At 42.4% G+C, this 27291-nt stretch overlaps 1 protein-coding gene, 2 long non-coding RNA genes and 1 pseudogene across 3 annotated transcripts; 3 read left to right on the forward strand and 1 right to left on the reverse strand.

Moving 5' to 3' along the window:
* The first annotated feature begins 961 nt into the window (after nucleotides 1-961).
* Nucleotides 962-2702, forward strand: LOC125527210. The gene is made up of 3 exons (XR_007292004.1): nucleotides 962-1248; nucleotides 1373-2295; nucleotides 2416-2702. It is a non-coding gene; the product is annotated as an uncharacterized LOC125527210 (long non-coding RNA).
* Nucleotides 2703-2752: 50 nt separating this feature from the next.
* LOC125527209 lies at nucleotides 2753-5900 on the forward strand. The gene is made up of 3 exons (XR_007292003.1): nucleotides 2753-3300; nucleotides 3404-3478; nucleotides 4494-5900. It is a non-coding gene; the product is annotated as an uncharacterized LOC125527209 (long non-coding RNA).
* Nucleotides 5901-12578: 6678 nt separating this feature from the next.
* On the forward strand, nucleotides 12579-15466 carry LOC125527208 (annotated as a pseudogene).
* A 1040-nt stretch (nucleotides 15467-16506) lies between these two features.
* Nucleotides 16507-21827, reverse strand: LOC125527203 (glycine-rich domain-containing protein 1-like). Its single transcript, XM_048691749.1, has 9 exons — nucleotides 21511-21827; nucleotides 21207-21393; nucleotides 20552-20669; nucleotides 20138-20389; nucleotides 19560-20018; nucleotides 18711-19258; nucleotides 18151-18346; nucleotides 17869-18024; nucleotides 16507-17769 (listed from the first exon to the last, which is right to left on the reverse strand). The coding sequence occupies exons 1-9, from the start codon at nucleotides 21662-21664 to the stop codon at nucleotides 16717-16719; spliced, it is 3123 nt and encodes a 1040-aa protein (XP_048547706.1). The 5' UTR covers nucleotides 21665-21827; the 3' UTR covers nucleotides 16507-16716.
* Nucleotides 21828-27291: the final 5464 nt, after the last annotated feature.

Genomic DNA, 27291 nt, shown 5'->3' on the forward strand with positions numbered 1-27291 from the left:
TAGTAGTATATACGGGTTGTCCGTCCGACTAGTCTCTACTCCTAATGTCTCAGTTGGTAGGGCGCGTTCCGGGTTTTATTTTCGTCCCACCTCACCCCGTCTTTTTTGGTACTTTTTTGGTACTTGCTCCCACCTCCCGCTCAGCCGAAACGGTTTATTTTCATACTCCCTCCCCCCTCCCAGGTAATTCCCTCCACGCAAAAGAAATCGAACCAACCAATCTCTACTCCTAATGTTTGGTAGTCTCCGTTTCGGATTTTTTTCGTCCCACCTCCAATGGTTTTTTTTCGTCGGCTTTTTTTCATCGGTTTTGTTTCGTCACATCCCGCTCCCACACCTTTGTCCACCGGTTTTCAGAATCGCAAAGGAAAAAAGTTCTCTCTCCTCCCACCAGCGGCCTCGATCTGGGATCGACAGGGACGCCGCCGCGGATCCCACGGCGCCACCTCGCCACTGCTGGTCGCCATGGCGTGGTGTCACCCCGCCGCCACCTCAGCCAAGCACCGCGCCGCCCCTCCAAACCCTAGCCCGCCCCCTCCGCCTGCCGACGGATCGCTTCCGCCCCTCCACGCGGCGAGCCACGGTGACCTCCGCCTCTTCAAGAGTACGTGGGCGATTCCGGGCGGGTTTTGTTTGGATCTGGGAGGCACTGACTCTCCCGTTCGTCGCGTCGCAGGGCTAGTGAGAGATCTGGATCAGGGCAGGGGCCGTCCCAGGGAGGTCGTGGAGGCGGCCAAGGACCAAGGTCTCGTGGCGCTGCACTTCGCTGCCGGGAAGGGAAGGCCACGGGTGTGCAGGTACCTGGTCGAGGAGCTAGGGGTCGATGTGGACGCCGTCGACGATGGAGGTGCGTGCCTCTGCCGTTTAATTTGCCTCTAAACTGTAAATGTGTCTGAACTGTACTCCTATATGGCTCGCGTTCAGAATTGGGCTATAGGAAACTGTATGTTGACCAGGAATTTACAACCGTCATGCTATGTGGATCTCGGCGGCGGCGGCGGCTCCTCCCTCTACCCGCCTGCCGCGCTACCACCTCATCTCGCGCTCCTGACATGCCGAGGGGGCGAGAGGAGTAAGAGAGCAGGGACGAGTGCGCAGAGAAGAAAGATGCTTGCCGCGAAGCTGCCAAGCGGGAAAACAGATGAGGAGCGACACTTGCGGAGGCGGCCGAGATCGGGTACTACATCTTAGATCTTCACCGTCGTCTAGGTCAGGCCTCCCTCAGATGCCCTGATCCTCCATCATCAGGTTCTCCATCTTCTTAGATCTCGCCCTCCCTTAGAATAGTCTGATCTCTTTACTTTTGGGTTTCTAACATATATGATTGCCTTACTACCAAGATTGCTCTGACTGTGTCTTGGTATTTACTTAGATGAAAAGATCCAGTTCTTTGGCGACATGCAAAGCTGCCGGTGGTTGTTTGATCAATTGTGTGAGGTATCTCACATGGCACCTGAATGCGTATTAATGGTGTCAATCTGTATCTACATGTCGTGTGGTTCAAAAGCCAAAAAGGAGCAGCAGGATGGCCGGTCCAAGCTTGAGCAGATTCTGTGTTGGGGTTCGATGCTGAAATTCATTAGATTTCAGTTCTGTATAGTTTCAGGTTGGTTGCCAATGAAATAGACTGTCCAAGGCGCCTGAAGAAAATGTAATCCAATGGTAACACAATTAATTATTTGAAGTTGATTAAAAAATACAGAGAGGGTGGCTCTGCTTCGTCTTCTTTGATTACGAGCTCCTAGCATGTTTATTTATTTATTTCCCTCCAGTCGAAATTGCGCCATTGCTGGCCCTTCCCTTCCGATCCAACGGAGCACTTGCTGCCTCGTGTAAACGCCATTTAAATTTGTGCTTGCAAGTGACTGAATCCCGCCGAGTATTATTAGGCGGAGGAAGGGACAGAAACAGGGCACGCCACTCTGCATTTTTGGTCTCGCCAAAACGACTTCAGTATCAGCCAGGGGGCTGTGCATCACTGGGAATTTTCCATTTGGAAGGTCCAATTCCTGACCATGATGCTATATGAACCGCAACCTGGAACAGTGAATCCTGATAGCGAATGTGCCCGCGGCGCAAGAGAGGAGGGGGCATCAGCTTGAGTACAGCCAAGTGGCGGGACAGACAGGCGCGATGGCAATGGCAATGGAATTGGCCGACAAATTGCTACTGGTGCTCCAGAGCTACTCGCTGCCAGTTTGGGCCATAATAATCTCGGGGCTCTTCGTCGCCGTATCACTCTCGCTGTCCATCTACTTGCTCTTGAACCACCTCTCGGCCTACAAGAACCCAGAGGTCGGTTGCTTGTTATCATCAGTCGGTGTTGAATTTCTTATTTTCTATACAGCAGGGTAAATTGTTGCTGGAGCTGTGTTCGTGTTTGGACTCACCGCTGCTGCGTTTCTTTTTTTCCAGGAGCAGAAGTTCCTCGTCGGCGTCGTTCTGATGGTGTCGATATACGCAATCGAGTCGGTAAGGTGGCTATGCCATGTCTTGTTCAAGTGCGCGGTCACAATGTTGTTGGCTGGGAGAGGTCGATCCAGCCGTTAACTCTTGGCGTGGACCAGTAGGTTCAATTTCAGCTTTTATGTAATCTTTGTGTTGATTTCTTTTGAATTGCAAAATCATTTGCTGATACTTTTCTCCCCTTTCAGTCATAAAATGTAAGGTGACCTTCCACATTTAGTCCGATATTTTGTTCATACCTTGATTTTACTTCCGAACCGCCTTTTCTTTTAAGATTATCAAATGATATCTTTAACTATTTTATAAGGTACAGTTTCAAATTTAGTCTGAGAATTTTTTTATCGTACTTTGAGTTTAGTTATGTGTTATAATTGATATAGTTCTTAGCTAATTTGACAAACAATGATGGCTCCAATGCCTATGTCGCTTCTTTGCTACAAAATGTAAAATGTGATTTATCTTTTGCCGATCTTCGTGAAAGTGTTTTTGTTTATACATTGCAGGAACCCATAAGCCAATAGTATTAGGTTTAGATGGCTTTCCAGGGATTGAAGTGGTTGGAGCTGCAGGCCGAACTCAAATTATTTGTTTTTTCAGTACCATTTGTTAATTCAATTGCAAACATTGTGCTAATAGGTAAAGCTTCTGTTATTTACACCTTTTTTTATTTAACAAAATTGAATGTACAATTAGGCGTTTAAGTAAGTTTTCTTTGTGTAGATACACCATCTAGCCTTACTCACGCCCAACTCTTTTTATCATTCACTTCCAACTATATTTTTCACTTTGTGTAGATAAAGACATGTCCCAATCTTCTTGATCTGCTCACGTATGGTATGCATGAATCTCTAAGAATAATGTGGAATCATCTCATCTTCATGCTACTTCGCCAAGCAAGCTTACATATTTTTTGATCTATAGTTCATTTTTAATACAGGAGGCGATCTGAATTAAAGGAAGAACTCTATGTTGTCTGCTTGAATCAATTGTTCATCTCTACATTAACGAATAGGTATGGAGTTGCTTACTGTTACTTCAAATTATCAAGATTGTCTAATACTTGGTATTTAGTGATTAACATACCACTAAATATAATATCTCAGTTGGTAGTCTCCGTTCCGGGTTTTTTTTCGTCCCACCTCCCATGGTTTTTTTTCGTCAGATGACATTTGTTTTGTTATTTCTGATTAGAGCTTGCTGTGTCCATGTATAAATATTTTTGGGAGCGTACTATGACATTTTTGTGCCACGACACATTTGGTTTAAGTTTTTTAGAGCAAATAGGTGTATATATCATGATAATCATTTTCTAAGCATGTTCATGAAAATTACGTTTATGCTGGATCATTCCGAATTTTACTAACCTTGCCGGTAATGCATCTGTGCATGATCTTAATTGTTTGAATATTATCATTCAACATGAATGGGTGGCCTCACAACCAATATATAGTTGTACCCCAGTGGAACAACTTCATGTTAAACTGATGTACCAATCTGGCATATTGGCCCATCTGTACGTGGGAGGTTTTTTGGTGATATAATCATGCAGGTTAACCATCCATGCAATTGAAGTGACACGTCTAGATTTTTGGGGAAAAGCTGTTGTATATTCCCCGCATCTGCTCTTCATTGTCATAGCTACTTTGCTACCTCCCTGCAATCTGTATGAGTTGTGCGGTCTGAAGCTTTGAGTGAGAACACGCCTGATATGATTTACTTCTTTCTGCCCTGAATTAACAAGATGCTCAGTAACATTGTCTTGAAAAATAATGCATGCAAATGTGGATGTCAGATTGTTTTAAGGATTTGATTATGGTAGTTTTACCTATGACGATAACAAAATACAAAACACACACGAGTACTACTGAATTATGTTTTTCTATAGGTCATCAGATATGTTTGTGGAGGCGTTGGCTAGCAAATTTGTTAATTTTTGCACATAGTATCCAATTAGGTTTGCTAGATTTATTTTTTCATTCTATTAGTTGCAGGCCTCATATGATAACTTGCTTTCCTTTTGCCCGCAGGATCTTCACTAAGATATATCGAGCAGAGCTCATCACAACATCCTGTGACGTTCTCAACCATGTTATCCTTCACGATAAACATATTTTGAGGGAGACAAGAGAGCATCCAAGCACGACCATGTTGAACTTGATGTCTTGCTGCAGTACAAGCGGCTGTTGTCCCTTGATCCAGGTATGATTTCTGAAGATTATTTCACTAATTAGCTATACCCAGTGACCAGTGTAGATCTGGCACATCCACTTCTAAATGAACAAGATATTTCAAGGTGATGCATCGTGTCGTGGTCGTTGTCTGTGCTATCCGTCTTCCTCATTTGTGCTAATTTGATTACTCTTTTTTGAAGGCAGTGCATCGTCGGGTTTCTCATAACATGTTGGTAGATTTTATTTATTGTCTTCTTAAGAAATAGATCGACCCAAAACATTGTTCATATTTACAGGTTGATTATTTTCATAGATTTATAATCCAAATACATGACCCACTACAAGATTACGAGCTTGGAGTCGTCCTTCTTGTTTAGGAGGGCAGATTTGGTACTAAACACTTAATTGGTGTTGATAGACTTGTACTGTGAAAAATAATGGTAATATGAACAGACTGATAGTGGTACACATAGGGTGACAAGGAGTTATTATTTTCATTCCTATATGCAACTTTTCTGGCACTAACCAATAGCATTGTGCTGCCAGAACACCGTATGCTTAGTACTGATTAAATTTTATTATCAGCAAGTCATATGCCTTGGTTTGGTGGTGCACACCGCAAGAGCTCCTTAAATTTAGGGACCCATCAAGCCACAGTTTCATGGTTCTCAAGAACATTTATCTCGAGAAAATTCCAAATATTTTGGTACCAAATTTGTCTTTTCGTCATCCCATTTTTCTGATGTAAGTTGGATGACCTTCATTCAGTTAGAAGTATAAGAACCGCAACAGCTGCTGAAGGGTTTGATTAAGTTAGAAAAAAACTTCCACAAAATCTTGTCACCAATAAAATTTACCTATAAAGGAATCATTTTAGAAAATAGATACAAGATCCTTATCAGTTTGAGATGTTCAACTCCCAACTTGTCTTCTTTGTTCTGTTCTGTGCAAGTGTATCTTGTTGATTATGTGGATGGTGTACTTGTACATACTAAAATTGCGGGCAAAACAAAGTGATGGATGGTCTACAAGATGATATTAATGAATTAATCTTCAGGGTAAAATAATCTAACCAACATGCATCTGTTTAGTTTGAAATAATATTGCCTTCAAAATGTATGAATGCAGTCTTCGCATCTAATGTTGTAGAATCAAACATTGATGTTGCCTTACTAAGCATGTATGTAAATTCTCTTGGGGAGAAAAAATATTCACTTGCAATTTGCAACATTGTCCTGAAATACATGAGGTTCACACATATAATCATCTGTTTTATGTGGTTTGTTATTTGTGATCAATGCAAATGCTTAGGATTTTAAAAGCGTGATCAATGATCTCTATTTATATCAAGATAACTAATGGAAAATTGTCTTCGACAACTTTAAACCTAACTCTCGACACATTCAAACTTATAAAGTATGGTACCATCTCATATGATGAATATTACTTTGGCGCACACCTCGTCCCCCTTGATAGCGGCGGTGGATCGACATGAACACTAGGGGAGGGGATCAAGGCGGTGGATCGACATGAACACTAGGGGAGGGGATCAAGGCGGAGAGCGGGGCGGTTGGCGGGGGACTCCTCCTTGGCTGTCTGTACGGAAGTATGGTGTGAAGGACAGAGGGTGCCATGGTGATGATGAGGTGGGCGCCATCTGATTTTAAAGGAGTGAGCTTTCGGGAGAAATGTCTTGCTATGGCGGAAAACCAAGCGGGAAGGGGAGGGTTCGACAGGAAAAGGGAAGGGTATGTTGTGGGGTGAGTTTTTTTTAGGACCGAGTGCTGGAGACAATATGGTAGATAGTCCGGACACGGACTGTCCAGATGGTTGGATTTTGAGGAGCCTGCTGGAAGCTTGTTTGATATCCTACACGTTAGGACGTATGCGGGAAAAGGGAACTTCAACCTTGGAGACAACCTAATCGTTTCGTTGATTCATTTATGTGAACCGTAGCCCGTAGCAACGCACGGGCGTTTTACTAGTACTTTGTTAGGTGTTTTGTTCGGTTCAGCTTGGGCTGCCGTTTTGGTTTAGGAGTCTGGGTCTAAGTCTATCTGGTCGGCCATATAAAAGGTCAGGGCGCTGCCTTTGTATGAACATTTTTTTATTGCGTGAGTAAAACTAGGACGCGGCGGACGGCGAGAAGATGTGCGGCGCGTCCGCTTCGCGTCCGCGCCGACGCATTCCAGGCGCAATTTTGGGCCGGAAATGGGTCGGCGCGAACGCCGGGCGGACACGATTTGAGTTTGGGTCGGCGCGTTGGGCCGTCACTTTTGTCCGCGCCGACCCAGATGGACGCGGGCGGACAAAATGGATCGCCCCATTGGAGTTGCTATTATAAACCTTTGAAAAGATTTCACTGTAAAACACACGTGCAATAAAATGAGTGAATCTACACTCGAAAATGCATTTATTTACATCCGTATATAGTTCACAATAAAATCTTTACAAAAACTTACATTTAAAAATGAAGGAAATATATGATTTAAATGTTCACGTTGTAGAGATCGTCGAAAAAACGAACCCTCATCTTCAAATACCTAAAATCTGTACCCTGGCCTCTCTTATCACGATCATTTTAACCTTGCGGTCACATCCAAACATGGATTTCTTTTTTGCAACAGGAAAGGCCGGGATCAGTGGGTTAGGCAGCACATGTGTGGGGTCCACTCGTCAGTAAGAGAAAGAAAGATTCGAAAAAGAGGCCTCTGTGTTGAACTGCGGAATGTCCGCACCAATCTAGCTAAGGGCGTTTTTAACCGATCCCTTATAATGGTTAGAGTTGCTCTAACTTACTTCTCTATTTTTTTAATATACTACTCCTCTATTTTTAGGGAATTGGTTAGAGTTGCTCTAACAAGCATTCGTCTAAGTGAACAAAGACAGCTCTTCTATAGGAAACAAAAGGCATCGCTCGCGTGATGGCGTCCATGTCCACGGGGTTGCTTTGGTCTAGGGCACGCGGCCATCATGTCTAATCTGATGCGGCACGAAGGCATCGTAGGCACCGAGTAGCTGCACCAGGGGTCAGCGAGGAAGGAAGAAGGTGCCTGGTGCAGCTTCGATGGCTGCAGTGCTGTGGCCACCTCACCGTTAATTTAATTTTAATTTATTATTTCTATTTTTCAAATTCATGAACATTTTTCAATTTCATGAACCTTTTTTTAAAGTTCATGATATTTTTTAAGACCATGAATCCATGGGAAAAAATAATTCATGCTTTTTTATACTAGTGAACTTGTTAAAAATCTATCAATTGTTTTCAAATTCATGAACCTTTATGAATAACATTGCTAATTTCAAATCCTTGATTTTTTTAATTCATTATTTTGTTTCTTAAATTTATGAATTATTTTCAGTATGAAAACTTTTTATAAGTTTTCATGTTTTTAAATTCCTTTTTTCCGAAATTTGGGTTTCTTTATTTTTCAGAAGTAGCAGCTACTGGTTTTTTTTAACGGCGAGCTGGGCGAGCGACACGGGCATTCAGCGAAGAACCTAATGGGCTGCCCAGGTGCCTGCCCTGCGAACATGAAAACAAACAGTGAGGCAGCACACGGGAAAAAAAACAGCATCCTATTTTTCTTTACATCTTTCATTTCCAATCTATTCCGGCATGCTTTATTTTGATAAAAGATAACTACGAATCTAAAAAAAGATTTGTGTATTTGAAAGTATTTTGGAATTATGAAATTATTCAAAAAATGAATACCTAAACAATTTTGGAATTTGCGAACAATTTTTTGAATTCATGAACATTTTTTGCATGCACACTACCTTGTTTGTAATGTGCATTGAATATCTTAAAATACAATGAACTTCTTTTAGTTATACAATGAATATTTTTTAATACAAACAGTAAACATTTTTAGTATATGTTGAACATTCTTCATATACAATGAACTTTTTAAATTATATGCTGATTTTTTTAATACACACTGATCTTTTTAAATTATACGATGAGCATTTTTTAATACACACTGAACATTGTTCCAATACACGGTGAACTTTTTTTTTAATATACACGTAACTTTTTTTGAAACATATACTGAAAAATTTTGTAAAAATATATTTTTGATTGTATTAGTTCTTTAATTTTGTAAAAGATCATGAATGCAAAAAAAAATTAAGAAAAAGAAACCGAAAAAGGGAAGTGGAAACAAAAATGTTCATAAATTTAAAAAATGTTCACAAATTTAAAAATATATTCATGATCTGTTTAAATGTTCACAAATTAAAATATATATATTAGCAAATGCTCGTGGGCGGCAGAAATGGGCGATGGGGTGGCAGAGTTTCTCATGGCGGCCGGTGGGATGGCAATGGCGGTGTAGGGGGACCGGAATCGAAGGCGGCGCCGATAGCCGATGAGGCGGCTGCGGATGGGAATGTTCAATGGGGCGGTTGTGGTTCACGCGGGCAGTGTCTTTGTTTTGCGGAACACACTCATGCACGCGACTCTTTTAAACAGGATCCCTTTTTCCTTTCTCTCTCTCCCGAAGTCCCAAGTTCATTGTCGCCTCCGTTGCCGACGATTGCGACCGGCTCCTGTTGTCACACCTTCGGCTGGTTTTCTTGCTATCTCCCCCGCGGCACCCCCTCCTAGTCCGTGACCTTGTGCTCCTGTGTGCTCGCCGGCCATGGTTACGTCAATTGGTTCTCGCTGTCGTGCGACGGTGTGGTTCGGTCTCGGCTACGATCTAGCGAGGTGAGTTATTGATTTTCTCCTCTGTTTATCCTCTGTTTTCTAAGTTTTGGGACCTAGCGCTTGAGCAACAGCCACTATACGCTGGCCATCGCGAGACGAGGTGATTTTTTTGGCTTTGGTAATGGTGTTCGGTTGGTCGCTGTGCATGTTATGGTTCATATCTATGGAAGTAGTATCATTCTTGTGCTTGCTTTGTTGTCCTGGCATGCTTGGTTTGTTTGCTTTGGTAACTGGATCATGTATGTTCATTACTGGAATAACAACTTAAAGGAAATATCTGCTGCATGCATGGGATTATACTACCTATATTCAACAAATATTTCCAACTTCACAATAATCTAACACAACATACAATTTGTATTTTTATTTTTCCTATTTATTCATCCAAATGTTTCATAAAAACAAATATTACTGAAATCCATTGCAACATATTCCGCCGCAACACACGGGGTCTCATCTAGTAAGGTTAATGTCCCCCTTCAAGGTAGGTCACAATCAACATGCATCTTAAGAACTTAAATAACAGACGAAACTTCGTGATGTTTCTCATCAAATTTTGAACCTTGCAAGCGAGCATTACACCTGAGTAGACCCGGGCATGAACAGCCTGGCCCAGACAACCCAACCCGAAAGCACGACATCCGGGCCGGGCTTGGGCTTGGGCTTAGCTTTTCCGCCAGAAACCCGTCCTGAAAGCTTGAAGATAAGCCTGAACAAGGCACACATTGTTATTTTATTAGAAACTAGTAATAATGTACGTGCAATGCACATTTATATTAGGTAGGATATTAGTTGCACGTTATATTAGGTAAGATATATCTGTTGCACATTGGTATTTGGTAAGATATCAATTACTTTTTCACGGAAATGGTAGGATATTAATTACATGACAGATTTCAAAGGATAGCGTTGAGTCAAAACGTGTTTATAACCAATGACAGTGGTGTGTAATTAGAGCGTTAAACGTGTTTGGTGCTCAACATTGAAGCGATTTGAACTGCTAGATAACATGATTTGATGGTCAAAATGATTTAGATCTGTCCATTTGGATATTTTTATATTGGTATAGATATAGATATAGCTATAATATATATTTGAAATATCCCAAAAATCATTAAAAAGGCACTGTTCATGTATTCAGGCCAGGCCAGGCCAGGCTCAAAGCTTGGGATTTTGAGGTCGAGCTTTGCAAAGCCCGTCCCAGAGAATGCCCAGGTTTGACCTCGAGTAATTAAGCTTCTTGAATTCATATTTTTGTGAAAACTCTATTTTTATTCTCTACTGTGAAACGAAACGTGAAGCAGGTTTCGGACACTCATCAACGTGGAGACGCACTAAGCTCGTGGTCGTAGCTGCACGGTTTGATCTCCATCGGGCGGCTGCAGCTCATACGTCTTCGGTAGCGAACAAAGGATAAGGTGCGTAGGAGCCGGTACCCGGTGGATTGTTTTTTTTTTTTTTTGAAACGGAGGCAAAAATTACCTTATATATTAATTAAGCAGAAAAAAATTACCCAGCTAATTACGGAAAACGGGACAAAAACCGGTCTGGCGGATCGTGAGCGTGACTGCAAAATTTCTCCGAGCCCAGAGTCCAGAGAGCTCTCGGTTTAAAAAAGGGTCGAGATAGCTCACCTTCATTTGGCCTCCCATCTGAACAGGGCCGGTCCTGAAATTTTGGGGGCCCGGGGCGAATCCAAAACTAGGGGCCCCTAGAATAAAAAATATAGTAATAATAAAAGATATATGCACATATAAAATATTACCGATAATCACTTAAATACATAAAAACAATATACATATGAGATAATTATAGATTTCACCTTTAAAAAATTCTAAAATTCCTCGATGTATAGTCACTTACGACAGGGCCGAGGTCAATCTCATCAAATAATTTCCTCTTGATGCATAATTTTTCAAAACCATTTAAACTTCGTAGTGTCATTGTTGATCTCAAATAGTTCTTCAATAATTCTATCTTTGAAAAATTTCTTTCGACCGATGCGACAGTTATATGGAACTGTAAATAAGATGACAAGCAACACAGGCATTAAGATAAACGTCGACTTCACATGTTTGAAATCACCATAGTAGACATTACACTATCTGACAAAGTGAAATTGATAATCTTTTTTATTAAAAAAAAGCAAAAACAGATGATCATCAACACTAGCGGTTTGTGTTTGTGCACCTGTTCAAATAACTATACTATTAGGGCTAGTTACATTTTTATCACTGATATTGATATCAACATTTTCGTCTTGTTCATATTCAGAATTCCCGTCAATTTGTTCCTCTTCCTCCACAACAATCCCTGATTCACCATTTGGGATCAACGAAGCACCGGTATTAGTTTTGAAATTTTTATCAAGAGCACCCCTCTGATTGTATCAACTCATCTAAACACCGTATTGTCTGTCTTCAACATGTTAAAAATAAAGAAAAAATGGCATCAAAGATTAATCGGTGCCAGCTATGCACCATGTATGCAAAGGATAAATTACTTAATCAGTAGTACTAAACTCATCGAGAGTAGGGCGTAGGGACTAGTAGTAATATAATATACCTTAGATAGATCATCGTTGGTGGTATGTAGGGCGTTCAGCGATGGGCCTATAGACGATGTGGCGCTCGACGAATCGGCGATGCCTGTGTGCATGTTCGTCGCCTGAAGTCGGGAGAGAAAGCAGCGCCGCCTAGTACTGACTGCATCTTGCGATCCGGAAGCACAGGAATAGAGATCGGCATCGACGAGGCGGCGAACTGGCGACCGGACTCAGGGCATCTCCAACAAGTTGTATGCTAGTTTTGTTGGTAGAATGTCCATGTCATTAACCAACAAGGTATCATACAACTATTCTAATGGATTGTATTTAAGATGGTAAGAAAATAAATGTGATTGTTCTCTATTTCACCTAGGAGCTTGTGCAAATGTTGTTGGTTAAACTACATACAACTTTGCTCTTTTTCTACATTTATTACATGCCACATCATCACTATGTCCTAGGTGGCAAATTTACCAACACCTATCTTATAACTGTTGGAGATGCCCTTAGGCTAGTCCCAGTGCTCCAACCTGGATCGGTGCTTAGCCTGCCATATCAGCAAAATTCATAAGTGGCGGGTTAATTAAGGAGGAGAGAGAGCGAACCGGTAACCCCACGAAGGAACGACTCCAAGCACACGACCCTAAGTGAAAACGCAGTAAATTCGATCCGGTGTGAAGCGCCGTATACCTTCGTCTCTTCTGTTTTTATCCCCTTCTTCCCATCGACCGAGCGGCGCCTTCGCCTCCTCTTCCTCCTCGCCGTGCGCCGCCGCCCCAGCGCAGCCACTTCGTCCTCACCGCGCGGTGCTGCCACGCCTCTCAATTGTCGCGTCAGCCGTCGTTCCCCCTAGTCGTTGAAGCTCCGGCGGATCCTCGAGTCTGCATGGACCGTCCTGTTCAGTTCAGTTCGCCATTGGCGCCACAAGTTCAGTTCGCCGCAGCCGGGAGCTCCTCCGGCCACTCACAGACGGCTCAAAGGTAATTATTTCTTTTCACAAAAGTAGATCTGCTAGTTTGTTTCAAAACGTTCAATTTCACCCTGTGCTTGCTCTTTCCTGTCCATGCTTAGATGGGTTTTTTCTCTGCTTCTTGCTAATTGATAGTTTGAACCATATGTAATTGATAGACTGAACCTTAGCATCGAGACTCTAATTTGAATAGCATATCATTTGAACCATAGATAATTGATAGTCTGAAGTCTGAACCATGCAGAATTGAGTCTGATTTAAATAGTATGTGATCTCAACGGCATGGCCTAGTCACAGAAATTTAGTATGAGAATAGTATCAACATTGATGCAATGTACACTAGCTTGTATCAGGATACTACATAACTAGCTCCGCCGGCCAGCCACAATCTGCTCGATGGTATCTTCCTTTCACAAATCAGAATACTCTTTTGTTCTGTATCCTAGTGCGCCTCATGCTTTGTCCCTCCCATTCTTGCTTAGATGAGATTTTTCTCTGCATCAGACTTGGGCTGTGGCCAAAATTTGACTGATAATTGGCCAAGAAGACCTAGTTGATTTCAATTCATAATTTTTGTTCAGTTCAGAAAGTTCTAATTGATTTCAGAACGTACTAGTTCAGCTCATAATACACAATGGTTTAGTTCAGTTTAGTTTGGAGTTACTTGTAGTTGGAAGGGACGTAGTTGATTATACTACATCTAGATACGTCTGTAGCAATCCTTTTATATAGGATCAAACTGAGTTCAGTTCAGTTTAGAACCAACAATTAATTTGAAGGTATTGCTATCTACTCTTACGAATTATCAGGCAACAATTTTTTTGACAGAACCAAACTGAGTTTTATTGATCTGATGGAAATGCATAAGGATCTATTGATCTGAAGTTTCAGATGTTGTACACGGACAATTTGAAGTTCTATGAGAAATTGGTTCAGACAGAATAAGATTAGGGTGTACAAAATTACTCTGATTTTAGTAGATGAAGCAAAATCAAACGCAATTCTGTTTTTATCACGAGAAGTTCGTCACTTAACTTGTTCGATCTTATTCTGATGTGTACAATTGTTGTCTTGTTTGTTACATGTTTCAGGCCTATGTATAACCATCCACCAGATGATCCTGATGATACAGATCAACAACATGATAGTGATGCCAGAAACACTACATATCCAACAGAGTTATACACACTTGATGAATTCCTAGCCGAGGAGGACATGCTAGACTCCTTCATCGAGGAGATTGCTGTGGAGTTGAAGGGAACACTTGAGGCTCTTCAAGCAAGATCACTTAGCAGGAGTGGTCCGAGGATATACGTGAATAGACCGCGTGAAGAAGCACATCAACAGCTTGTACGAGATTACTTCTGTGACAATCCTCTCTACCGTGCCAAAAAATTTCGGAGAAGATTCAGGATGAGACGACCTCTCTTTCTTCGCATCGTCAATGCGCTAGGTGAGTGGTCTCCATACTTCACCACAAGGACAGATGCGCTTAACCGTGAAGGGCTCTCTCCACTGCAAAAGTGCACGGCGGCAATACGCCAATTGGCTTATGTCACACCTGCAGATAGTCTTGATGAATATCTCAAGATTGGCGAGACTACCGCAGTTGATTGCTTGAAGAACTTTGTGCAAGGAGTGATTGATACCTATGCTGCAGAGTATTTGCGAAGCCCCAACACTGAAGATACAGAGCGCTTACTCTGCATTGGCGAAGGTCGTGGGTTTCCTGGCATGTTAGGAAGCCTGGATTGTATGCATTGGCGTCGGGAAAATGTCCTATTGCATGGAAGGGCCAATTTACTCGTGGCGATAAAGGGTGGCCTAGTCTTATTCTGGAAGCAGTTGCTTCGCAAGATCTCCGAATATGGCATGCCTACTTTGGTATTGCTGGGTTAAACAATGACATCAATGTGCTAAATCAATCGCCATTGTTTATCAAGCAACTGAAAGACCAAGCTCCTAGAGTGAACTTTTTTGTAAATGAGAAGGAATATCAACATGGTTATTACCTTGTAGATGGGATATACCCAGAATGGGCAGCTTTTGTGAAGACAATATCAATGCCACAAACAGAGAAGCACAAGTTGTTTGCTGCACATCAGGAAGGGGCAAGGAAGGATGTGGAACGTGCTTTTGGTGTTTTGCAGGGTCGATTCTCTATCTTGCGTCGTCCTGCACGTTTGTATGACCGGGGTGATATTCAGAAGGTCATGATAGCTTGCATCATTCTTCACAATATGGTAGTCGAGGATGAAAAAGAAGCGGCGGCTAATATTCTTGATTTGAACAAGGAGGCGGGTACATCCATTGTTCTACCATCAGTATTCACACACGGCGACATACCGGTATTCGCCCAGGTGCTACAAAGGGATGCAAGAATCCGAGATCGTGGGACTCACAGAGCACTCAAAACTGATTTGGTAGAGCATATTTGGAAAAAGTTTGGGACAAAATAGATTATTATCATCATTTATTTTAAGCATCATTAATTGTAGGTGTAATTTCATGTATTTTCATAATATCTTATTGGCACTTTATGTATGGACTCAAGTCAACTATATTTCCATGTGTTTTCCTCAAGGGATATTATTTGCTTAATACGTAGCACAAATATGCCACAAAGTTTATATACTACAAAAGATCCTTGGACTAATTAAATGAAGAGAGCTTAGCTACAAGAAGCTAAGCACCTATGCATTGGGGAGTTTGGTTGCTAAGCTATTTAATATGCTTAGCACCCCATCTAAGCACCGGTCCATTGGCAGCAGCCTTAGGAAAGAAATTAAGAGAGAAAAAGACGGCGTAGGATCTGGAGATTGCTCCATGATGGAATAGGAAGGATCGCTACCTTTGCATGATTCCATGGCACATACTTTAGGCTACATACTTGGGGAGGGCCCCCTCAATTTTGAGGGCCCGGGGCGGCCGCCCCCCCTGCCCCCCCTCAGGGCCGGACCTGCATCTGAATAAAAAATATAATAAAAGCTTTCCTTTGCAATGTGGGAGTCCGGGCACCCGCTCGTCGCACCGGGCCGAGACAGAAAGCAGTACCGGACGCCCTCAAGAACAGCTTTTGTATATTCTAATGAGCAGCTCTCAAGAACAGACAAATTCAATTCAGGATTTGGTCAAGGTTTGTGAATATGTTTATGAGCAGTGGTGGAGCCAGGATCTGGACACAACCAAGCGAAAGCACGCACCGTAAACACGACTAATACAAGATGAATATACATAGTATTGCTAGTGCAATAACATTTGTTCAACAACAACCACCGTTACAAATATCTCCGAGGTATATAATCTCAATGACTAAAAAGCGCTAACTACAAATATATAAGATGAATAAAAGGAGTATTTGACAAAAAACTATCACATTAGGGGTTACCGTCCCACAGAACTACCACTTTCAAAAAAGTGACCGATAACTATCAAAAATTCTAATTTTGTGACTAAAAACTACCACTTTTGAAAAATGACCAGTTTAGACGATTTAAACACATTTATGACATGCGGGACCCGCCCATCAAGGCTGACGTGGCGGCAAAGTCAATTTCGTTTATTTTGGTTTATTCATCGCAAGAGTTAGCATCTATTTATTCGGTCAAAATCCAATTTTTTTCTCTAATCTTTCCCTGTCCAATAATCACAAATCACATAGTTTAATATCGTACATGCCACAAGTACAACATAATATATTCACCACAACGCATTGTGAACCACGAGTAGAGGCATTGCAAACTGCACAGGACAGAGTGTAGTTTTTATTCGACTTCATCTCCGACTAGAGCGTGCGGCATGCCATCACCGGCAGTCACCGCCCGCACGCCGACCACCTCAAGCATGGGCATGCTTACGAGGCTGTGTTCAGCATGCCGCCGCAGCCTGAACCGCAGCCCCCTGACTTGGCATGGCTCATCTTGGAGCCTTCCATGACCATGCCGCCACAACCGCCGCCGCAGCCGGCGCCACAACCTGAACCGCAGCCCCCTGACTTGGCATGGCTCATCTTGGAGCCTTCCATGACCATGCCCCCACAACCGCCGCCGCAGCCGGCGCCACAACCTGAACCGCAGCCCCCTGACTTGGCATGGCGCATCTTGGAGCCTTCCATGACCATGCTGCCACAACCACCGCCGCAGCCTGAGCCACAGCCGCTAGACTTGGTGCAGCTAGTTTTGGAGTGTTCGATCAGCATGCCGCCGCAACCACCACCACAGCCCGAGCCACAGCCGCCTGACTTGGCATGGCCATTTTTGGAGCCTTCAACCACCATACCGCTGCAACCGCCACCACAACCTGAACCGCAGCCGCTAGACTTGGCAATGCCAGCCTTGGAGCCTTCAATGGCCATGCTGCCACAGCCTCCTCCACCACAACCTGAACCACAGCCACCTGACTCGGTGTTCCCCTCTTTGGAGCTTTCAATAACCATGTTGCCACCACAGGAACCACCGCATCCTGATCCACACCCAGCAGACTCAACATGGCCATTCTCGCCGCCTGCAACGATGCCACAGCTCGCATGACCATTCTTGTAGCTCATGGTGACCACAGAGACACCGCATCCACCACCACAACCTGATCCACAACCACCGCACTTAGAATCAGCCACCTTGTCACTTGCAGTGACTGAGCTGCCATAGCTAGCATGACCAGCCTTGTCACTTGCCATGACCATGTCACCGCAACCAGCCGTGCCACAAGCGCCACATTGCGCCGAACCAGCAGTGGCACCTGCTGCTCCACCTTTCACCGTCTGAGAAACCACTGTAGTATCAGGCTCAACGGTTTCAGCCTTCTGTGCCATGGCACCTTCGATGAGCTTCGCACCATCTTTGCCAATGGAATTCAGGAACAAGAATGATATCGCGATCCAGGGAAGCAGGAACCAATCCTCATCCACCTAAATTTAAGTAAGAACACCATGATGAGTATATCTGAGATGCGAGGAAATTAACTTTGACTACTTAGAAGGATATGGCATTAGAGCTGAGCATTGTACCGAGATAAATTCCGATTCAGTGTCAACTAGCGCGACTGCTTTGCCATAGGGGTGTTCAGCTGAGAACTTCACAGCAGTAACTGCTGCAGTATCATCAGTATGCTGACTGCAGCATTTGAGTTCATATGCTAGTCTCCTTCCCTTGTATAGTTTGATCTGCTTTGTTCAAAGAAGTACTAGAGCTGTGAGTATGCTAAATGCATAAACATTTATTTATTTACATATGACTTCTGAGCGAACACACGCTGCATGTATGCATGAAATGAGCTGTAGTTGCCTTACCAGTTTGTTGTCGTATTTGAGCTCGTTTATGCAGCCATCCTTGCTTGGTTTCAGGTCAAGAGTGATGGATGAGTTGGAGTTGTTAAAAGACCATTTGTTTTCTGTGAATTCTGCAAGCTGAAGTGGCTGCTTTGATGACTTTGTTACTCCGACCAATTCCCGAGTGAGAGCCATGCCACTCTTGGCCTTGTGCTCCCTGAAGTAAAAGGGAGGAATTTCTCATTAGACCAGAAGAAACTGATATATTTTTTTCTTAAATATGGTAAATAGAACTTTCCAGTGTCCACTGGAATAAATTTGGATCTGCTTTGAAGGCAAAATACAAATACTGCTATGTAAGTTGAATGTTAATTCCTGCAGCTAATACAGTACCAATTTGCAGTTTGAAATGAAGATGTAATATAACCATATGTTATTAGCAATCATGTATCCTATAGTAAAATAAATTACCAGTAAGTATCATGCAGGACTTACTAATTAGCAAAAAAATGTGTTCTAGACTCACTGTTCAGTTCTTCACATATACATGTACCAGTCGATACCATGGACAAAAAACATACCTTATCTGAAGACGAATGAGTTCAGTACCACAATCATACACGAAGCGAGTCCAGGAGCTCATATTTTGATCCTTGATGGAATGTGGCAATAGACAGGCCTTCAGAGAGCAAGGCTTCACATTGACCATGCCAAGAACGTGTGGAGCCTGCCTTGGGACGGTACAAGATGCAGCAACACGAAGACTGACAGGAGGGGAACCGGCATACGCACCACAAGTTTTCAGTTCAAACCACCTCTCAAAGGAAAGCTTGGAATCATGCTGCGTAAGCTCTTCAACAGAGATCGAAACCTTCCCCAACGGTTCTGGTTTCTTCGATGATGATGATGCCCCAAAATAGGCCTGATCAATCATTACTGTAAGAATGAGATCGCCAGTCGGTTCACATTGGAAACCAGCTCCGATGCTCTTCCCTGTTTTGGTAGAAATATCCAACCTGCCGCCATCACGGATGAATGCATCTGGTTTAGTCTTGGTGAACCATACATACACGCTTTTCTCTGGAATTGAAGACGGTAAATTCTTGATGTCCACAATCTGTAAATGTAACTGCAAAAGGATGAAAATATTTTGAGTTTTCATAATAAATTCAGTAAACGTCTCTAGGTAAAAGAAGCTCTCAATCGTGTTTTCAGATAACCATTATCAGGCGTGCTTCCAAATCAATAATAATATCAATAGTACATCTAGATACATCCATTTCCGCGACAAGTAATTCCGAACGGAGGGAGTACAACATACCACATTTCGGGTTATTTTATTAGATCAGAAAATTCTTTGGAACCGAAATTATTGTACCAACTGTTGCTTCATGGACAGCAATTATTAAGATGTAAAAAGAGTATCATACCTCCACAACTGTTGTTTCAAGAATAGTAAGATGCTTCTCTGCTTTATCGGCACCGGAAACACTATCATCCTCACTAGTACTGAATATCTGTGGAATGGATGTCACAGGAGATGGCAAGCTTCCACGGTACATAGCGCCAGCCTTCCAGTATCTCACACCAAAGCTATTCTCAAACTGCTCGGTGGTCCCTGAAAATCCGGTGTCGAGCTTCTTCCCTTCGGCTCGATCATCATCTGTGTCATCATGCTCCAGAACTTTCCCAAGGAGACACAGCATGTCATTGCAGTAGGCAACAGAATTCAGTTGGTGGGTGTGCCACATTAGATCCACATCGTAGGTTGGCACACGAAAGAGGTTCATTCCTTTCTCCTGATTCATCTTGATCAGATACAAAAAGCCTTTGTACCGAGCTAAAGCGTCTTCAAGAAAACGGCGATCATGCATGTTTGGTGTTCCAACCTGCCAGAAACAAAGGAACTCACTGACTTTCTGTACATATTTATTGTTCTTGCATATATTTTCTTTTACAGAAAGATTAGTAGTACATCAGAGCAAAGGTTAGTGGTGTAACTAGCTACCTGGTAGACGAAAGTAGACTGTCTCTTAACAGCTGAGATCAAATCATAGGAAATGCCCCCTGCAGTTCCATCATCCACATAAACAGAATCGTCAGAAGGGCTTGTGTACTCCAACTCAAAAGGCTCCCCAGGATATAACTCAGTCCAAACTTTCTCAGACTGATCCTTGGACTTTGCATGAATGGAGGACCTGACATTCTTAGAGTCCAGCATCCTGCCATATAATCTCTTGCAGTCCTTTATGTATCGAGTCTGAAACCATACAAGATGATTTCGGTTTAGAAATTATTTCCAGCCATGTTCAAACTAGTATTTTCTTTTATGAAGTGCCGCAAGCAAATACGAGTAGTTCTCTAATGTGGTGTTGACAGATTTTGAACTATACGCGAGCATCTGTGAGTTAATATGCAATACCGGGTTAAGCCGATGACAGTGCCATATCCATTCACAGTCAAGGGGAACAACCAAAGGCTCATCTGCAACAGCGGCCTCATTGTGCTTGGCAAGAAGGGGAAGCCAGCAAGCTTTGTACCTAGCACAACAACAAAGTCGGTCAATATTTCGAAGTTGTCTATACGACAGAGAACATAAATTAATTTAGCATCAGTGATTTTTATTTATTTTACATAGCATCAGTGATTTCAGCATGATAGGGACTTTGAACGTTAATAAACAGCCAGATTTAATTTCATGCCAAAATTGTAGATAAGGACATAACTGTGGCACCAAATTGTAACTGAAAGCACAGATCAGTGGATGGTTTCAGAAAAAATCCCCCAACTTAATTATGTCAAGGTTAACTGAACAACTAGTGGTTTTGTCTAATTTTCCTCGAGCAGGTGTTTGTCAGGTGATTCACCAAGAGTTTATCGAAACATGGCAAGGATTAATCACTGAGAAATTTTATTTCCCAACACAAGACACGCCAGAGAGGGTAGAGACTGTTGACCAACAATACCCCGACAGAAAAAGAATGAGACACCTCATCAGAAAAACAAACTAATTCCCAGACGCAATGGTCTCTTGTGTTGCTGAAGAGGCAACGAGATGGATGGCGACAGATTGATACCTGCGTATGGCCCTGTGGAGCAGCGGGCCCTCGTAGAGCCACCGGCGGCGGTCGACCGCGGCGAGGAACTCCAGGTGCCGCAGCGCGGCCGGGACGAGGTCCTCGCCGACGCCGATCGCCTGCGCCGCCGCCCACCGCGACTCCTGCTCCGCGTCCATCTTCTTTCTCCCCCCTGGCTCCGACCCACCTGCAGTTGGGATAATAGATTGGGGTAAATAAACCACGGGAATGGAACGATCACTAGACGGCGATCGTGGGCGGGTTCTTGGCGCCGCAAAAGATTATATCAAACTAGAACAAGAACCTGAGAGAGATTGCGCTACTGACAGACAGCTCGCGCTACGGACTCTGTCACCACGGCTGCTGTCCCGCGAGTCCCTATTTATACAGGGAGGGAGTGGAGGATGGAGCACGCAATGGATGGAATGGCGAGGCAAAACAAAACAGGGCCTAAACATAAATTGTTGACGAACAGAAATTCTAGCATCGATCGCTATCCACAACGACGCGACGCCATAATGTCATTATGTATGAGCTTTCAGTTAAGGGCGGGCCGGCCGGCACTCGTCGCGTGTGCCGCGCAACTCTGCACACTTTCTGAACCCATATCCATCCATGATCGATCCATCTTTCTTGCCAACTCTGCACACTTGTTGCTATTGGTACAAAGCAAATGAATGTACTACTACGGAGCCAGAGGAGTACTGTACGAGCATGTCTGTACTACACTAGTCCTTTAGGTAATACTCCCTCCGTTTCTTTTTACTCCGCATATAAGATTTGGTCAAAGTCAAACTACTCAAAGTTTAACCAGATTTATATGAAAAAAATATGAACATCTACAATACTAAAACTATATAGTATGAACATACATTTCATGATGCATCTGATAATATTAGTTTCATATTGTGAATGTTTATATTTTTTTAATATAAATTTAGTCAAACTCTACAAAGCTTGATTTTGACCAAATCTTATATGCGGACTAAAAAGAAACGGAGGGAGTACCCTTTGCAGCTCATCAGAACTCTGGAACGTAGAAAAATATATACCTGCTATAAATATTGTGCACACCATAACAAGTACTCTGTACTCTCTCTCCCTCCGTTCACAGATATAAGATGTTTTGAATATCTCAACATGAATCACATACCGACTGAAATGAACAAACAAACACACTGAAACGTGTCTATATACTTTTCATTCGGGAAAAGTGGTAGTATTAAGCATCTTATATTTGTGAACAAAGGGAGTACAACTTTTTCAAGGGAACGAAGGGAGTGCAACTTTAGCCTGAATTGGGTAGACCCATCACCAACTGTAGCAATAATTCAGGAGGACCCTAGCTACTCCTTGGAAAAATATTGTTGCTTGCAAACTTAGAAAACCATGCACTGCACATCCCACTTGGATTCAATAATGGAGATGCTCTCTCTGGCTGTGCGGATCATGCCACTTTCGGAGCATGCGCAGCACCACAGTAGTACACTCGTACTGCACTAGTACAGAGCTCAAGGCGTTTGATCGTACGGTACGTCACATGGCCATGGTTTCTGCCAGGTCATGTGTGCCCCGGATAAACAATTCTGGAGCGGAATTATTCTAGCGCAGATTAGAGCATCTCCAGCAGTTCCGTAAAATAATTACAGTTTAGGTGAAGTTGGGGGCAAAAAGCTCTTCAACCATTTCCGTAAACACGCAAAAAAAATACGAATCCCATATAATCTTCGACAAATTTCCTTCATCTACGGGAAGATGGCCCTTTCCGTAAAAGTGCCACACGAACTAAACGCCACTGGAGTCCACCCTCCCCCCACCACCGACCGATGTGCAGCTCGCTCGCCGTCATATGATGTTAGACACCCACCGCCGCCGAACAGGCGAACACCATCGTCCACTATTAGTTGGCGTCGCGCCACCGTCAAAAACTACTTTTATGAAAAGTTTTCACTGAAACTGAGAGAAGACTCACCTGAGAACCTCCTCTTAAGTTATATGGGTACCTCGTAAAACCACTTTTACAGAAAGTTTTCACTGAAACTGAGAGAAGACCTCACCAAAGAACTTCCTCTAAGTTATATGGGTACCTCGTGAAACCACTTCTGCAGAGTTTTTTTTCAGAAACCACTGGAGATGCACATCTGTTGGGTTAACACGATGTTCTATTGGGCTTATTCTTGGCTTTTGCACTTTGGCTTATAGTACTAAAAAAAGGCATCTATTTATGAGCTTCCGGCTTTGGCTTTTGGCTTATAATCATCATGTAACAATACTGAGTCATAAATCAAAAGCCTATAATAGGTCATTTTCTGGCTTATAATCCAGTCCAATAGCTAGAAACAAGATCAAGTCTCACGTTGGTTAACGGAGGAGGCAGAAGACAACTTATAAGAATGAAGTGTCCCCTCTTATAAAACTAGTCTTTGAGAGAAAATCTTATTGGACCCTCTTTTAAAAGTGAAATTTTTGTTTTTGTCACTCTAGCTTTTGCCCATTTTTCTTATATCACTCTAGCTTTTGACATTTCACTTTTCACACTCTTAGCTTTTGACAATACAACACAATTTTCATTCTGGTCAAAAGCAAAATAATTTCATTTCACTTTTGCCTATTTTGATGTAGGTTCTAAGGCAGAGTAACGGAGACCAAGATCGAGCAAAATATCATATAATCTAGAGGGATATGTGATGACCCACAAGTATAGGGGATCTATCGTAGTCCTTTCGATAAGTAAGAGTGTCGAACCCAACAAGGAGCAGAAGGAAATGATAAGCGGTTTCCAGCAAGGTATTCTCTGCAAGTACTGAAATTAGTGGTAACAGATAGTTTTGTGATAAGATAATTTGTAACGAGCAACAAGTAACAAAAGTAAATAAGGTGGAGCAAGGTGGCCCAATCCTTTTTGTAGCAAAGGACAAGCCTGGACAAACTCTTATATGATGTAAAGCGCTCCCGAGGACACATGGGAATATCGTCAAGCTAGTTTTCATCACGCTCATATGATTCGCGTTCGGTACTTTGATAATTTGGTATGTGGGTGGACCGGTGCTTGGGTGCTACCCTTAGTTGGACAAACATCCCACTTATGATTAACCTCTATTGCAAGCATCTGCAAATACGACAAAAGTATTAAGGTAAATCTAACCATAGAATGAAACATATGGATGCAAACCAGCCCCTTACGAAGCAACGCATAAACTAGGGTTTAAGCTTCTGTCACTCCAGCAACCCATCATCTACTTATTACTTCCCAATGCCTTCCTCTAGGCCCAAACAATGGTGAAGTGTTATGTAGTCGACGTTCACATAACACCACTAGAGGAGAGACAACATACATCTCATCAAAATATCGAACGAATACCAAATTCACATGACTACTAATAGCAAGACTTCTCCCATGTCCTCAAGAACAAAAGTAACTACTCACAAAGCATAAACATGTTCATAATCAGAGGGGTGTTAATATGCATATATGATCTGAACATATGATCTTCCACCAATTAAACCAACTAGCATCAACTACAAGGAGTAATTAACACTACTAGCAACCTACTAGCACCAATCCCGGACTTGGAGACAAGAATTGGATACAAGAGATGAACTAGGGTTTTGAGATGAGATGGTTCTGATGAAGATGTTGATGGAGATTGCCCTCTCCCGATGAGAGGAGCATTGGTGATGATGATGGCAATGATTTCCCCCTCCGGGAGGGAAGTTTCCCCGGCAGATCAGCTCCGCCAGAGCCCTAGATTGGTTCTGCCAAGGTTCCGCCTCGTGGCGGCGGAGTTTCGTCCGAGAAGATGGCTTCTTAATTTTTTTCCCATCGAAAGACTCCATATAGCAGAAGATGGCCACCGGAGGGCCACCAGGGGGGCCCACGAGGTAGGAGGGCGCGCCCAGGGGGTAGGGCGCGCCCCCCGCCCTCGTGGGAAGTGTGTGGCCCCCCTGGTGAGGTTCTTGTGCTCAATATTTTTTATATATTTGGAAAACATCATCCGTGAAGTTTCAGGACTTTTGGAGTTGTGTAGAATAGGTCTCTAATATTTGCTCCTTTTCCAACCCAGAATCCTAGCTGCCGGCATTCTCCCCTTTATGTAAACCTTGTAAAATAAGAGAGAGTAGGCATAAGTATTGTGACATAATGTGTAAAAGTAGCCCATAATGCAATAAATATTTATATAAAAGCATGATGCAAAATGGACGTATCAACTCCCCGAAGCTTAGACCTTGCTTGTCCTCAAGCGAAAAGCTGAAATCAAAAAATATGTCCACATGTTTAGAGATAGAGGTGTCGATAAAAATAAAATACGGACATGAGGGCATCATGATCATTCTTAGAACAGCAACTTATATAATTCTTGTCATATAATCTCTTATGCTAGAGTAATAATTCAATCACAATATCAAGTATGAATCGTAAACTTCATTGAAAACTAACAAACTACAATCTTAGTCATTGAAGCAATTGCAATTTATCATAACATAGGAAAGAGTCAATGTATAAGAACTTTTCAGCAAGTCCACATACTCAACTATCATATAATCTTTCAAAATTGCTGACACTCACGCAATACTTATGGGTATGGAGTTTTAATCGGACATAGAGAAAGATAGGGGCTTATAGTTTTGCCTCCCAATGTTTTACCTCAAGGGTAATGTCAACAGTAATACTTCATGAAAACTCACATACAATTAGCCATATATACCAAGATCTTTCCGACATACTGTGCTTGCCAAAGGATAAAATGTAAAAAGGAAGGGTGAAGATCACCATGACTCTTATGCAATGTAGGAGATAAAAGTAAAAGATAGGCCCTTCGCAGAGGGAAGCAGAGGTTGTCATGCGCTTTTATGGTTGGATGCACAAAATCCTAATGCAAAAGAACGTCACTTTATATTGCCACTTGTGATATGGACCTTTATTATGCAGTCTGTCGCTTTTATTACTTCCATATCACACGATCGTATAAAGCTTATTTCCTCCACACCAATCAATCATACATATTTAGAGAGAAATTTTTATTGCTTGCACCAATGACAACTTACTTGATGGATCTTACTCAATCCATAGGTAGATATGGTGGACTCTCATGGCAAAACTGGTTTAAGGGATTTAGAAGCACAAGTAGTATCTCTACTTGGTGCAATGAATTTGGCTAGCATGAGGGGGAAAGGCAAGCTCATCATGTTGGAAGATCCAAGACAATATAATTCATCTCAGATGTAAGGAAACATAACCCATTACATTGTCTCCCTTGTCCAATGTCAACTCTTTAGCATGTCATATGTTAATGAGTGCTCACAATCATAAAAGATGTCCAAGATAGTATATTTATATGTGAAGACCTCTCTTTCTTTATTACTTCTTATTAATTGCAATGATGACCAAAACTATGTTTGTCAGCCCTCAACAACTTTTATTCATCATACTATTTCTATGTGAGCTCATTACTCTCCATAAGACTCACATGATCTCTTTGTTTCTTTTTATTTCTTTCTCTTTTCTTTTATTCAATTAGGATCATGGCAAAGTAATCAAGCCCTTGACTCAACACTAATCTTTATTATATAGCTCGCGGACTCGATTACATAGAAGGATAATAAAGCAAAGCTCACAACTAGATCATACTAAGAACTTTTATTCTACTATATCAAGATATTACCAAAAGGATCGAACTAAGAAAAATGGTAAAGATAAAAGTGATGGTGATACGATACCGCGGCACTCCCCCAAGCTTGGCAGTTGCCAAGTGGAGTGCCCATACCAATGTGATTATGTCTCCTTTGTTGGTGAAGAAGGTGGAGTTGTTGATGATGGATAGTCGCACATCGAGCATAGGAGGTCTTCTAACTTGCGGATAATGCCCTTGAGTGCGATGATATGCTCCTTCAACAAAATATTTTCACGTGTGAGATACTTATTTTGTATACGAGCTAACTCAATCATCTCAAAAGCTTCGATTTTTGTTGGGGTAAGAAGATTGTGATCCAGTTGAAGGGTGTCTTCTGTTGCCGGAACTTGGTCCTCCATGGTCTTCTTGATTCCTTCATCCTTGTCGATCTCCATGGGTTCTTCTCTCTTCAG

Source organism: Triticum urartu, unplaced genomic scaffold (genome assembly GCF_003073215.2).
Source record: "Triticum urartu cultivar G1812 unplaced genomic scaffold, Tu2.1 TuUngrouped_contig_3265, whole genome shotgun sequence".
Taxonomy (NCBI): Eukaryota; Viridiplantae; Streptophyta; class Magnoliopsida; order Poales; family Poaceae; genus Triticum; species Triticum urartu.